We start from the raw sequence: 15,964 nt of genomic DNA, 5'->3' as shown, positions 1-15,964 counted from the left end.
GCAAAGGCTCCCAACGTCGCCTCCCTGCCTGAGCCTGCGGCGCCTCCTCGCGTGCCAGCGCCCCGGGGTGTCTCCTTGCAGGAGCCTACGGGAGGAGGGGGCAGGGCGCGACGCGTGGGTCGCGTCGGTCCCAGCCCTGATGGACGGCCGACGCTGCCTCCGGGGCGGGGACAGCTCGGGCCACCGTGCGCACCGCTCACCCATTGCACCCACAGCTCCCGGGCTCCCAGTGGTGTCGGGTCTTGGCCCGTGGAGTCGGCAAGAGAGCAGCGCGACCGTGGTCCCAGCGTCGCCCGCGAGCTGCGGCAGGTGCTTGTCGCACCGGGTCCCCGCGTCCTCCGGCCCCGCCGCCCGGGCGCCGCGCCCGCCCCGCCCCCGTCCCCGCCCGCCCGCGGGCCGCCCCGGGCAGGGCCTACAGCTGCCGGGCATGGGAGGGCGACCGGCGGCGGAGGGTGGCTGAGCGCGGCCGAGGGACCGCGCGGTGGCCTCCTGTCGCTGCGCGTTCCACTCCCGGCCGCTCGCAGTTCACAGCCAAGAACGAGCTGGCTGGCTACAGGGACCCGGCCCGGTGGCAGCAGTGGCGTGGTACTCTTTTGCTGTCCCGTTGAGTTAGTGGCGCTGTCCCCGCGCGATGCGCTAAGGGCACCCAGATCCCTGTACCAGCGTCCCTGCTGTGCCCCGAGTCGCCGACCCCATGGGACCCATGGGCACCGTGCGCAGCGTGCGGGCGCCACCGTCTCGGCTGCTGCTGCTGCTGCTACTGTTTCTGCAGGTGGCAGTGCCGGCGGGAGCGCTGGCTGAGACCCTGTTGGACGCACCCGGGGCCAGGGGTGCCAGCTCCAACCCGCCAAGCCCAGCCAACGTGGTGGCCCCGGGAACGACACCGTTCGAGGAAAGTCGGTTGCCTGTTTTCACCCTGGATTACCCCCACGTGCAAATCCCTTTTGAGATCACTCTGTGGATCCTACTGGCTTCCTTGGCCAAGATTGGTAAGCGAGCTGTACCCGTGGGTGGGGGCGGGGACGATCGTGCTGGGGCTCCTGGTGGGTAACCAGCCAAGTAGGCAAGTTGTTGGTTTCAGATAGTGGCCACCTCATGCACCAATGCAGCCTTGAACAGAGAGATTAGGTTCTTTCTGCAGGTTGAAAGGTCTCCTGTTCTTAATTTGACACTGGCCTTGGAAAGCCTGGGGAAGACTGGCCCGTAGCATAGGGACTCACTGCTGACTTCTGCTTGGAACTTCATGTTTGACAGCTCAGTGCCAAAGTTGAGGGACATCTGTGTGGGAGTCAGTGGACAGGGTGAATCGGATATCGTCTGCAAGAAGAGAAGAGGAGGGAGCTAGCACTGGGCAAAATGAAAGAGGGTGCCTGGACCAGACACAAACCCTCCCCATGTCCCTGATGAGATGGTGGGCACCTGAGTGCATACAGCTGCAATACCTTCTCTCTGTACCTGTCACTCTCTAGAAAGCCTTTCCTTTCTAGGTAACTGAAGTCAGTGAGATCAGATATTCACAAATCATTAACCCACTTGCCCCACCATCCCCAGTTCTTAAGTTGAAAGTGAAAAACCTCATCACCCGTTTACTCATCCCTGTTCCCCTGCCCACTTCATCCATCACAATGCTCCCTCACAGTTTTACTCTGTATTCAAGTGTGTTAGCCATTGCTGCCCTGTTCAAAAATTATAAGGCTAAAAGAGCATAGTGTTTCCTATGTTTTAGGCGTTTGTCTTGCGGGATGCAGCATTTCATAGGTCCCAGTCAGTTTAGGGAACTCATTAATAAGTGAGAAGAAGCTCCATGGGCAGAGAAGTATAGCAAATCCAGTATGACCATGAACAGATGCAGGGATCACATGCTGGCCAGACCTATACAGACTGTGTTTTCAAGGATGACCAGAGTCTGGTCAGTGGGAGCTGTTCACCAGAAACAGCAGCCCAGAGAGAAAGTGTCAAGGGAGAAGGGATGGTCCAAGCAGGTGGTGGGGATGGTTGATTGCCGTATGGGATTTGCAAGCTAAGCCTGGAATCGACTTCCCAGGTTAGATTAAATCCCTTATTAGCTTATTGTGGTGGTAAGCAAAGGTGTCCTGTACTAGAGGTAATGACGTTGCAGTCTGGAATTGCTGGCTCCAGCATGATTCGCTGCCTGAGTGTTTTAACTCCGTCTGAGCTATGGTCGAAGGAACGTGGACTCACCTACCAAGCAAACAGTCACATAAGCTCCTGGCCTCTAATAATAGCCAGAGATGTGGTCTCTTCACATATCCCTCACAGCATCCCTGCCCTGTACAGGGTGTGAACACTCTCACCCGAGAGAGGCGGAAACCAAAGCCGGAAAGTTCACACTATGAACCACAAAGTTGGACGTAACCCCATGTAGGCAGGTGGATTGCCTCCGGGCCCCTCCCTCCACCTGAGTCAGAGCCTCTGGAGGGGTGCGTTCGTGCCCTCTTCCATTACTGCTTTTCTCCTCTGACACCCTCTTCTGTTCTTCACTCCTGATTATTTTAATCAGATTAATTACACTAATAACAGCCGCTAGTGGGCACTTAAGTTCATTATCCCTCATTTTCGCAGCCTTCATCCTGGGTAGATATGATGGCCCTGCTTTGGAGAGGAAGGGAGCTGAGCCATAAGGGAGCCTTGCTGATGGGTGGAGAGACCATGTTCCAGCCAGGAGGGCCTGGTGTCTCATCTTCAGATCCTCCCTGGAGGCTTGCTCGGGTGTTGGTCCATTCTTCCTGGGACAGTGAGGCGGGCATACAGGTGGTGACAGTGAGTGGCATCCCAAAAGAAAGCGGCAGCAGCTGTGCTGTTCCTGGCCCTTCAGTTGCTTTTCCGTTGTCTTCCGCTGCCGCCCTGCTTCTGGCCTTCTGTCATAACCCCAGAACGCATGTTCTCTTGGGTGGCCTTTAGGTGCTTTCTCCTCCCCAGCTGTGCTATTTTACTCATCTGAATGGACATCATCATCTTAACTGTGTGGTATTTGGTTAAAAAGTATCTGCGCTTGTGTGAGTCAAAGTTCGAAGGTACCTTTATGCGTCTGTTAAGCATGTCCTTGCTCAGCAGATGGAATTCCCCTTCTGTTTCAGGTGCCACTATTCCTGCCTTCACAGAGCTGGCTTTGACCACCCTCGTTATATATCATACGTGTCTTCTCCCCATCCATTTGCCTGTCTTGAACTCTGTTCTTCTCTGGCCACTGGGGTCATCCACACAGTGGGCGGGTGACAACACAGGTATTCTTGTCTCCTCCCCAGAGAGACGTCCGACTAGCCAGGTACTGACCCTGGAGTAAAGCGAAAGAAATCGGACTCAGGACAGGAAGTGGGGTTTTTGAGTTATAAAAGCTGTTGATTAGATTCTTTCGCTACGTTCGTCCCATTTTATAACCCAGCCCTCTCTTGTCTCTTTGGCTGCTTCTGGAGGGATGCACGAATGCCCAGATGAACTCAAGTCTCCTTCCCCGTTACTCCCAAGTCTTTCTCCAGAATCTCTCCCTTAGACTCTTAACTCTCTTTGACTTTAAGACTGCTCTGGTACTGCAGAATACTTTCACAGGCTGGGAAAAGGAGTTCTAAAACAGAAACTGTGGAGTTTAAATGTTTACACCTTAGGTATTGGATATACTTCATAATTTATCTATCCCCAAAACCAAAATATGCCTGCAGAACTAGAGCTAGAAAGACAGTGGCTTTTTCGCAGCTTCGCAGTTTCAAATGTCAATTCTAACTGCATATAAGTTAATTAAGTTTGGGTTTGGTTAATGTTAGTATGCGATGGTTTAATTTATTAGCAGTTTTTTTTAAATAATAAAGTTTATTTAAAATAGAAGAGGCTCCGCTTTAGCTTTTGTGTTTGAAAAACTTCTGTCTGCGCACATGTTGTGGTGGGGAGAGGGAGCGTAACTTCCATGGCCTGAGTTGCTCATATTTGGGAAAGATGTTGACTCCAGTGCACACGGGGATATGAGGGTACGAGGCAGCACAAATGCCAACTCGTATAGAAGAAACTTGTACCACCTGCCTGTCCTACATGACAGTACGGTACTACTCCTGTATTGTGGCGCCTGTACTACAGGACCATTCTCGAGCCAGGCAAGGGCCTGGAGATTTAAACACACAAAGACACACAGACAGAGACACGGTCATCCTTGAAACAGGAATGCCCCCTTTATTGTGTCCAGGGACAGCTTATATAGGGATTTTTAACTGATAGCCACACCCCCAGCCAAACCCACCAGAAACCACTCCCCTTCCATCAGGAACTCCTGAGGGTCTCATGCTCTGAGCAGCTGCAAGCATTAGACGTTGTTTACAAGAAATTCAGGATCTGGGGGTTCACAGCTCCCAACAGAAACTGGGGTTTCTGTTTGAAGCATTTCAATGCAAGTACCTGGTGTGCCAGAACTCACCTGCTACAGAGAACAGGGAGAACCGTTACCAGTGATCAATCTAAACAAAGATAAACCGGTTGCACTCTCATCGGGATTTCCAAGTACTCTCAGAAGTCAGAAAGTACTCTCGTTGGTTTTGGCTTTTTTTTTTTTTTTTTTTTTTTTTTTTTGTAAAAAGTGTAATTCCACTTATCTTTTCATTGCTTTGTTTGGTTATTAGGGGAAAAACATCAACTTCCTCATTGTTTGGCTAAGGATATAGTTCTAAAATTTCCTCCAAGCTTCATGCTGAATCCAATGATGCCGCATATATGCGAAGCAGCTTAACAGAAGGAATGAAAGAGCACAGTGGGTTTAGCCCAACCCTGGATGAAGCACTTCCTTGCCTTTTCTCTAGGTCCTCATGTGTACACATTCTTATCAGCGTCGCTGTGCCTGTCATTCTGGAAATACATTGATTTTTTTTTTTCTCTGTGCAGTAAAACCCCCACACGGTGCCTGCTGAATCTTGTAGGCAGGGCTAGAGCTCTAGGCTGGCGATATGAGGAAGAAGCCAAACACAGTTTCTTGGTGTGCTTTACAGCTGTCTGATTAGCTCTCTCTCCTCATGAGCTAGGCCGCTGGGGGCTGTGCTTGCTCTAACTTGAGTGAACATGGCTGTATGATCTACTTAAGCTTGTGGTTTCGGGACAGAGCACCGGGTCTCATCCTTACATCTTTTTTCTGGGATTCCCTGTGTGCCCCTTTACAGCAGAGAGGCCTTGCAGGGGTTGCCGGTCTTCTTGCTTTTCCTACCTGATCCCTTGTTATCTTTGCCTTTCTTATTTTCTTGGCCCTAACAACTTGGGCTTAGGGACAGTGTTTTCTACTTCTCTTCACCCTATTACTTGGGGAAAAGAGTTATTATTATTATCACTACTATTGTTGTTATTATTATTACTATTTTGAGGGAAAGGCAAAACATTTGGCCAATGAAGGTGTCTGTTCTGGGTTCCAGGCTACCATGAGTTTAAAAAAAGGAGATTCAAAAGTTGTGTAGCTTTCTGAATTACAGAGATTTTTATCTCTGAAAAGATAGGTCTCCCTGCACTTGCCTTATTCTTAGTCTAGTTTGTCTGAAGCTTACGCACCGTCTGGGGGTGGCTGGGGTGAAGTTCGTGGTCTTTGCATCTCATGTTGTGCATACCGTGTGTCTGCTGGCAGGCGCTCTGACCTAATAAAGCCAGAAGAAGGGTTCAGCCTCCTCTCTCATGGAAGGACCATCTATGCTCAAGGTTGCCCATACGGTTTAGGTCTGAAAAGGGAATGCGGCAACCTTTTCATTTCTTTCTGAAGACTAACGCAGGCACCATCAAGAATGGTGTCAGGACGGCAGAGCCACACTGTTTATTTTTAAAATAACTACAGTTTTTTGCTTGTTTGTTTGTTTTTGCCAATTGAAAAATCTTATTCTTTTTCAACTTTAACAAGGATAACTTTATTTACCATTAGTGGGGCACTTAGTTTTTGTGAAGCCCCAAGAAGTATAACCATGCATACACACACACACACACACACACACACACACACACGCACGCACACATACATTTTCTTTCTGATCTGTAACAACTCAGCTGTAAAATTAAGTGAATTTGATGGTTCTGCTACAGATGATGATTCAGTTAATTTAATATGCAATTTGGTTTATCTCTGTCTCTTTGAGTCAGTTTTGGTCATTTATATTTATATTTTTATGTCACTTGACGTTTTACATTTCCTGAAATAATTTTTTTCCAGAGATCTTACTCCGTCTGCATTCTTGTGCTCTTTTTATTTCTAATATTTTTATTCATGCCTTTCTTCATCTTGACCAAAGTTAATTATTTTTTCTCTTGCATTAAAAAAAAACCATTCTTACTTGTTGGTTTCTAATTTTACAGCTTTTGCTCATAATTTTGTGGTTTTCTTGCGTCCATTTTATTTGGCGTATTTATTTAGTTATTAAACTGAAAGGTTGGATCGCCAACTGTAGAGTTTACCTTTCTACAGTATACCAGTTTTCACCTCACAAGGGTAACTAATGCAACAAAACCACTAAGAATGGGAAACACAATTACTGTTGTCCTAAATACGTATGAAGTACATGCCTTTTGTGACCATCGAAGCTCCCAAATTCACATGTATTTGTGCTAAAATGACTCAATAAAATGGGTAAGATAACATCTAATCTTTACTCAGCTCCCGGAACTTTTAAAGAGTCCGTTTCGTCTTCATCATTCTATACATGCACTCATTACATATTGTGCCTTTACAACTAAGTCAAAAAGGACCAATCCACAGTACTTCAAGTTTGTATAAATTAATACTAATTGTTAATAAAAAATAATGCAATAAATAGTAAAGACAAAAGATTCTAGGAAAATGATGCAAATGAAACAACGTGCCCAGATAAATTACATGATATCACTATTATTACTAAGTCAGAAATTATGGGTTTTCAAAAGGGAGAAGTAGCTACAGAACGTTAAAGCCCAGTTGATGGATTGTATCACAGCATGCCCAGAGTCCAGAGTCAAAGAAATACCTTATAAAGTAGAGTTATTTAATGCCAATCTCTAACTCTGCAGTCATGACTCCAAAGGCTGTTTTCTAGCATGGTGGCAATATGCATTCTAAGAGAAAGAGCCTTTCTGTGCTATTTCAGGTTTGTTACCTTGTTTAATAGTCAGATTTTAACTCTCACTCATTTTCCTGTACTACAAAAAATCATATTGAGCCACGTGGTGGTGGCACTCACCTTTAATACCAGCACTTGGGAGGCAGAGGCAGGCGGATCTCCGTGAGTTCAAGGTCAACCCTGTCTCCATCCTCCAAAAAAAATTGAAGGAAAAATCATATTGATAAACATATTGAGACTCTTATTTTAGGATTTATTTTGTTTTTCTTAGATTTATTAGTTTTACTTAATGTGTCAATGTTTTGTCTGCCAGTATGTATATGTACCACCTGAGTGCTTGCTGTGTGTGGAGGTCAGAGGAGGGCACTGGGTCTGCTGGCCTAGGTGGTTGTGACTCATTATGTGGAGGCTAGGGATCAAATCCAGGTCCTCTTAGAGAGCAACAGGAGCTCCTAGCTGCTGTGCTAACTCTCCAGCCCAGGGGCTGTGTTTTATATATTTATCTATTTTGAATTACACAGTGTTGATTGCATTTTGTTCAGAAAAGTATGCTGATGATTTAATTATAGTCTTAATTGTTATGTTACGTGTGGACTAATGTGGGGCTGTTTTAATATCAGGGTTTTCTATGTGAAAAGACAGTAAAAGGTAAAAGTATTTAGTGTCACGTGTTGTCCACACCCACAGGCACGTATGTATACCGTCAGACAGTCACAGATCAAGTGTCTAATCATGGCATTAGACCCTTCAGTACTCTTACTGGGTTTGGGCTGGCTTATCCGTTTCTGGCCTGTATAAAAACCTAACATATTTTTGTCGACTTTTATTGTATCTATTTGGAGCTCGTGTTCTTAGGTGTATATTGATTCGATATTATTACATCTTGGTCCTCCCTTTACAGCTTTCCTTGTGGCTCAAATTTGATGTTTTTGTATCATTGTTGTTACTCAAAATAGAACTGGGTTTGCACATCCCTTTTCTCTCGTAGGTGTTGGCACAGCAGAATTTCTCAGATACATCTTTCCCTACGTCTTAGTAGAACATTAGCTACGGCACTTCTATTTAGATGCATCTCATTAAAGTACATATAACTGGATTTTCTGTCTTTAAAATTTGAAATCTCTGCAGCTTAAAAAAAAGACATTATCACATTAATTGTATTGATTTGCTGGGGCTCATTTTATCCTATGCTTTTACTTGATGTCTTTATTTTCTTTTCTTCCAATATTTTGACTTTGCCGCCATTTTCTTTCTTATCTGATTCCCGTCTCTCCCCTCCCCTCCTCTGCCTTCCCTTTCACTTCCCCTCTGTCAAACATAGCATTCGCTGTTTTCAATGTTGTTATTCGCATGTTCCCGAATATGCTTCAGCTTTCTATGTTTTAAAAACTTATTTCAAAGTTTACATTGCTTCAGAAAGGTTTACTCTACATAGTGTTTGTTTAGATTTGTAAACCTGCTCATCATTTTTTTTTCTTTATGGTTACTTCTACCTCTTCATTCTAGATGGTCTCCCTTCTCCCCACATGCCTTCTTCAGTGGATTCTTCAGGGACCACCTTGGTCTTTATCCTTGTTCAATTTTTTTTTATTATTGGTGGTAGGAGTTTTACTTAGGGTTTCATACCTTCTAGACATGTGCTCTGCCACTGAGTTCTATCCCAGTCCTTTGAAAATGTCGTTAATTTGATTATACTCTGTAATGAAAATTAAACTTGAATATAGGGCGTGGAGTTATTCCAATGAGAAGATATGATGTCATCACTTCCTGCCCTCTTTTTTCCCAATGGCTATTTTATGAACTCCCTATAGTCCTTAGGAATTCATTTGACTCCCCTGCACCTCCCAACCACGGTTGCATTTTGTTTTTTGTTGTTATTGTTGATTATGATGATTTTTGTCTCTGGTTATTTCTGATATTTGGCTTCTGTTTCAATGTGTCTAGAAACAGTTATGCAATTTTTCTTCCTTAGTATTTGTTACATGGCTTTTTCTTAATTGATTTCCCTTTTCCGTTCTCTGTTACTTATTTTTGCTTTCCTCAAGCCTTTTTGTTTCCGATTTATCATACTGCCCACAACACGCTTCTAATTTGTAGTCAGCCAACTCATTAGACTTTCAGTCCTAATTGCATTCTCATTTCAACCTCTTTGTGCCCATTTCAAGTCTATCTGCCTTTTATTCATACTGTTTAACTTAATTATATTTATTTTAGCAATTACTTAATTTTCATTCTTCCTATAGTCATTTTATAGTTCCCACCAGCATTGATATTTTTTTTTCTATCTTTGGGTTGTAAATTGTTACATTAACTCTTTTGGATATTAATATCTTGCTATCTTGCGTAGACTTTTTTTTTTTTTTTTTTTTTTTTGTCCTGTGAGCTTAGTTTCACTAAGGGACACTGATCTGGCTGAGTCTGTGGAACTTATAAACTTGTTCTTATAAGATGGTTCTTAGTGGTTTGTTTCAGGGAAGAGTTTTAGTATTTTCACAACTTGGCTTTTCTGTATATATTGAGTGTTTTGTGATGAGGACCTGGAATTCTGTTTCTATTCCAGGTGAGCTTCTTCCTGGCCTGGAGCCATATAGAATTGTCCAGCTTCCTTCGCTTTTTTTCTGGCTAGAGGCATCTTTCCCCCTCCTCCTATTTATTTATTTATTTATTTATTTAGGGCAAAGCAGTTCTTTAGAGTTGGGAATTTATGCAGGGGCCCTTCCTCCACCAGTCTAAAGTCTTACTGCCTATTCTCATGCAGGTGTTACGGAGTCAGGTCCCAGCACAGAGGACAGGCATCTAGCTCTGTCTGGAGCTCCCTTGGCTCACTGTGGCCCAAACACCCACTGAGGCCTCTTGCTTTGGTTTCTTTCCTTATTTCTGGTCTCCTAGACATTGTCTTCTATGTTGATGTAGGACACTAGGCATTAGTATTATAATTTGTACTTAGAGGAGGCTATATTTACATCTGTATTGTTTAATACTATGGTGATAGTTTGTATGAGGCTTTTAAAAGAAATGTATTTAAAATGCAACGAAACAATTCATTAATTTGTTTGTGTGTGTGTGTGTGTGTGTGTATTCTGTATGTGTTGTGTCAAGATGCATGGTACGCATGTGGGGTTCAGAGACCAATAGTGAGCTCCAGGTATTAAACATGGGCTATTAGATTTGCATCTCGGGGCTGCAAGTGTCTTCAGCCCGAGTCATTTTCCTCCACAGAAAGATTTTCATGCATTGCTTAAAGTTTACGGCTAGATTGTGATGGCTTCTCACTTGAAAAAAAAAAAAAAGAAAAAAGAAAAAAACCAACAACTGTACTTTTGTCATTTTGAAAATATTGGGTTGTGAAAGCGTAGTACTGCTGACGTTGCTTTATCATCTTTATTTTCTTGCTTGTGCAGAAGAGTCCTAGCTCAGGCAGGAACTGAAGAAGTGTGGGAGAAAAATAAGCCCTGAAATACCTTAGAGATAGGGTGATCCAGTTCTGTGTTCCATCATAACCTGAGACCTCTGGTGAGTCTTCACCTCCTTGGGCTTCCCACTTGATTAGTTGAAGTCAGGACTAGCTGAAGTGGGGCCGTATATCATCAGTTCCTTGTACTTCGTACATCTATATGGACAATGCGAGAAAAGGCTGTGCAACAAAGCTTTCACTTTTCATACATAAATAAATTTATATTTCTCCTTCCTCCTCTCTTCCAGCACCTTCCCTACCCCCCTCTGTTCCCACGCTCCAATCCCCTCCTCCTCCCTTTCTGCTTAGGAAAAGGCAGGTCTCCCATGGGTATCAACAGAACTTGGCCTATCAAGTTGCAGTAAGACTAAGCACCTCCCCATGTATTTTGGCTGGGCAAGGCGATGCAGTATCGTGAGTAGGGTCCCAAAAGGCTGGAAAAGAGTGGGAGACAGCCCACGTTTTCCTTTTAACAAAGAAAAAACAAACAAACAAACCAAAATTAAAAACCGGAAGCCAAGAGAAGTGTGTGTTTATTATGTTGAAGTGTTGTGTGGACATGGGTGGGTAGGAGGAGCGTGTGTCTATTATCTGAAAGTGTCATGTGGACTTGGGTGGGTTGTCACCGTGAAGGACGCCTGCTCAATTGCAGGCTACTTGCTTGCAATTATGCTTTTTTAAAGTAATGAATCATAACCGAGGTGCTTTCTGCAATAATTCCATACATTGTTCGTCACCCTTCATGGGCTTTCTGGTCTTGTTGTATAAAGTTCATTCCTTGTTTGGAGACGTCTTTATCTTCTCCCACCTCGCGGCCCATTCCGCAGACAGACACGGTCATTCTTGTCAGGCTCTCCGTGTGAGTGATTCGGGCTTGACCGACAAATGCCACATGATTTCTTCGTTTTGACGTATAAAAGCTTTCATGGGAAAGAGAGAAAAGTAATGAAACACACAGTTACATTTAGGATCTTATCCCGAAGGCTTAGGGGTGTGCAGCTTGTTGGTAGATACTTATTCTGTACTTATGGGATTATTTATGTATGTCCAGCATTAATAAGGACCTGGGTTTGATCTTTGTAGAAAAGCCCTTTAGAGGTGTGTGAAGGTTTTCTTTGGGTGCTGCTTTTGCCTTTTGAGTGTCATGTAGCTCAGGTTGTCCTTGAATTTCCTATAGAGACAAAAGAAATCCCAATTCTTCTAACTCTGCCTCCAGAGTGTCGGGATTATAGCTATGGAGCATCAAGCCCTGCTAAGCATTACTTAATCACGTAAAGTTCCTCAGGCGACCACGGGACAGTGAAATAGCCCTACCTCCATATTTCTGTGTCTCAGTCACTGCTCCTCCCAGCTCCTGAACTTGTTTCCCAGGATCCCAGGCTGGAAACCTGAGCGCTGTAATGAGACCAGCATTGTCTTCTCTTGCCCCGTCGCAGTTGCAGGGGAGCCATGGGTGAGACTCTCACAGTTTCCTTCATAAGGTAATAATAGCTAAGAAGGACGCAGCATCGTCCCTCCAGCTACTTGGCTACATGCTTCCTTAAATGCTCACCATGTTGTTTAAGTCTCATAGTCATACAAGAATGTCATCCCATATTTCAAAACACAGAAGAAAATGTGAGGTCAAGGGAGCTTAACTACTTTGCGCCAGACAGACCAACTGGCAAGTGGTTGACCTGGGGCCACAGAGAGTTCTTCATCTCTGTGTGGTGTTACCCCATCACTTCCCGGAAGCAAAAAGCATATTGAATTACAGGTAGGCCTCTTGTCGGTGGGGCCTGCTTCTGTGCATTCGACCAATAATGAATCAGAAACATTGGTGACATACTGGATGTCTATACCAAACACTTGGATAAGGAGTGGATTTTTTTTCTTGTTACCACACTATAGTCTAGCTATTTAAATGGCATTTGCATTGTTCGTGTGTGAGTGTGCAGGAAGCATACCCCTAGGTGCCATGTAAATAAGACACCGATGTATGTAAGAGACTTTGTTACCTGAGGGAGATTCTAAAACCAATGGCCAGAAACTGAAGGTCAGCTGTGTCACATGCCTACCTGTGGTCTCCAGAGTGCCCTAGTGGACCCGATGATCTACACATTCTTTCCTCAGACACAAAGAAGTGTCCTTGAGTCTCCTGCTTGACCCTTCTTTCGTCTTTTGTCCAGGCTCGATCACCATGGTAAAATCAGGCTATAGCGGTCATTCCATCTGTGCCCTTCAGAGGGTCATTGTGATAACCAACTGAAATAATTCACAGAAGCAGCTTGCGGCCTAGAGCCACTAGTCATACGGTTTCCTAGCAACCACTCTAAATTGGGTGGGATGGAAAGAACAAGGAGACAGAATCCAGTAGCAGCATCAAAACTGGAATGTGATCTGGAATTTCGGAGTCTTGGTGGGGCCTTGTTTTGTTGTTGTGCTTGTGTGGGAATGCAGAATGTTTATGCTTTGAGTTACAGTGATCCTCCCTGATCTGTGATTTACATCCCATGATAACATTTGGCTGTGCCCACTCATGGTCAGGAATGAATCATTTCATTAATTTCAATTGTCTTATTTCTTCCTAGAGATAATAATCAGTGTCGAAGAGATGGTTCAGTGGTTAAGAACACTTACTATTCTTACATAGGCCCAGGTTCTGTTCTCAGCATCCAAGTGGCTTACAACCACCTGTAACTCCAGTTCCCTGAGGTACAGGCACTCACAAGCACATATCCAAACACACACACACACACACACACACACACACACACACACACACACACCACATATAATTAAGAATAAAGCCGAGTGGTGGTGGCGCACACCTTTAATCCCAGCACTCAGGAGGCAGAGGCAGAGGCAGGCGGATCTCTGTGAGTTCGAGGCCAGCCTGGTCTACAAGAGCTAGTTCCAGGACAGGAACCAAAAGCTACGGAGAAACCCTGTCTCGAAAAATCAAAAAAAAAAAAAAAAAAAGAATAAAAATAAGTCTTAATAAAAGAGCATTCAAGAGAGAATAATTGCACCAACCTAACTATTCTGCTAAGTTGCTGGAGCTATTTTATTTATCAGTAGTAATTGTTGCTAAACTCATACTGTGTCTAACTTACAAGCTCAAATTTCTCATCAGTATGAATGTCTGTGCAAAACATAATACACATACAGGCATTCATACTAGTTCTGGTTTCAGACAACTAATGAGGATATTAGAATATGCCCCATGGATGAGAGGGAGGATATTGGACATATTTAATATGTTAAGGAGTCATAGGCGAGAGAAACATGGGTCACTAAATATCAATTCTAATTGATATTGACATGTAAAAAATTCTAAGTATTCTTCTTTGGTTGTTGCATACATTCAAACTTAATGGCAGATCATCATGCACATTTGGGGACCTAACCACACACAAGTGACATGCCTTAAGATGCAGTCTAAGGAACTATGTTTATTTGACCCATTGTCTGGAACTGTATCTGATACATAGTTAAGATTCGATAAATAACTATTAAGTAGGTGAAAGATAATTAGAAAAGCTTTTTGTTTCTCCACACTTACGTTGCCCAGTCATTAAGGTAACAAAACACCCCGTATGACACCTGTGGTTTAGCTGTGTTCTCCTGGCACATATATTATTTATTTGCTCTTTCACTCTCAAATATCTCAGCCTTTCCACTTGCTTATAATGTGTATTTTATTCTTGAACATACTTGAGTGGTCACCTAAGCTCTAGTTCCCAGAATCCCAGCCCTGCCATTAACTAGCCGTGAATCCGAGGTCACGTGGCTGCCCTCACTCACCTCTGTTATTTCGCCAGCAACCTGAGATACTGATAATGACAGCTTCTTTGTTCAGCCCTCCCGAGGACAGAGTTACCATGCTCCAACTTGCTGCCTTAAAGACCTCAGCAATGTGGCTAGCCCCAGTGAGAACAGATAGCCACCTCCCTTCCCAAAGCATAACAGCACCCTGGAAAAGTTTGTTTGGTCCATTTGCTCCGCGGCAAGTTGTTGGGTTATTTAGATGTCCTGGCCTCCTGCTGCTGGTGTTAGAAATAGGCTTCCGTCCAAGTCATACATATTTCAGCTCCCAGCGCTGCCGAAGTGAAAATAAAGAAAATCGTCCATCGGCTTTGGCTTAGTTTGCCATGGAAAAGAAGGACAATGCACGCCCATTGTTGTCACTGGTTCCTCCTTGGAAAGTGAAGGCTCAGCCGCCAGGCATAATAGGTGGAGGCCAAACCAGGCCCTGCATGTGGGGCCACTTGCTGGCAAGGTGTGCCCTTCCCTGGGGCAGCAAGCTGTCTCTGCGACACTTCCCTGGCAGCCCAGGGCGGTCATGTGTATTCATGGATAAGTCAATTATTCAGAGTCAGTGAAGTACACCATATAACACACATACATATAATTCATAAAATAGAATATATTGACATAATACATAAATATATATTATGATTAATTAATATATTATATTACCTATTATAATGTAAGGTGTAATATTTACCATATAAAATAATATTAAAGTATGCATTATAATGAAATATATAAAATGTATTATATAGATTTATTATATTTATAATATAATATGTGTATTATTTATATAAATATATATACACCCATCTCCAACTGTCCTCTCTTATCCTTTCCACACTCCTGCTGAACTCCTTCTTCCCAGGGTGTGTGCCCCACTGCATACAATCGGGGCTGCACAGATGAGCTTTAGTGGAGGGATCTCCCCCTAGGAAGTAAAACCTACCAGTGGCTACACACTCTGACTTATCCCCATGTCACAACCAGTAGCTGCCTCTAAGGCCTCAGAGATGGGTGGAAAGGTTTAGCTTTTACGATGTTCTGAGACAGGGTCTTGTATCCTGGCATGTCATAGAACTCCTGATCTCTCTGCCTCGATTTCCAGGAGACGTGATGGCTGATGTGCGGCAGTGAATTCAGCTTTCTGATTTTCACCCCTGGTCCTCACAGAGGGCAAGAATGCATTGTTAGTGTCAACCCTGGGCTACTTCCATAGTGAAACAGCATCCATCTTTCCTAACTCTGTTTCAAACAGTTTGGAAAGACGATGCCCGTGGCAGTTCCGGGGACTCACAGCTTTCGAAGAAATCAGGAAACTTCCTGTCTGTGTGAAACAGCTCTGGCCGCAGGTGTCTGTACTATACAGTCCAGGCTGACCGTTTTCTCGGCCTATGGCACCCTTTGGCTGGTCCTTTATGTGGGAGTGAGCTGCTGTCCACCACCTCCACGGAGACTCAGCACACAAGCCCTAGGACACAGGCCTCTTGTTTTCGTCTCGCTACAATGTGTGCAGTTAAAACCAGGACTTCCTTCGTTTTTTCAGTTATTTCACAACTGCAATCTGCTTTGTTCCTCAGGAGAATCTTTTATCTTGTGTTGTGTTCCTGTTGATACTCATTCATGGACAAAGTCTAAGGCTGGGGTTCTCAACTTTCCT

At 44.2% G+C, this 15,964-nt stretch overlaps 1 protein-coding gene across 1 annotated transcript in view; it reads left to right on the top strand.

Moving 5' to 3' along the window:
- Positions 1–472: 472 nt before the first annotated feature.
- The window catches only part of Slc9a2 (solute carrier family 9 member A2), a 78,890-nt gene continuing 63,398 nt past the window's right edge, over positions 473–15,964 (top strand). Inside the window, exon 1 of the mRNA XM_050134754.1 lies at positions 473–989. Within this exon, the coding sequence (XP_049990711.1) occupies positions 695–989 (295 nt within the window). The 5' untranslated portion in view covers positions 473–694. The remainder of the gene's footprint in view (positions 990–15,964) is intronic.

This window comes from Alexandromys fortis, unplaced genomic scaffold (genome assembly GCF_014885135.2).
Source record: "Alexandromys fortis isolate MF-2015 unplaced genomic scaffold, M_Fortis_MF-2015_v1.1 scaffold_20, whole genome shotgun sequence".
NCBI lineage: Eukaryota > Metazoa > Chordata > Mammalia > Rodentia > Cricetidae > Alexandromys > Alexandromys fortis.
The sequence above is the reverse complement of the archived record's forward strand: the minus strand, read 5'-3'. Positions and strand labels throughout refer to the sequence as shown.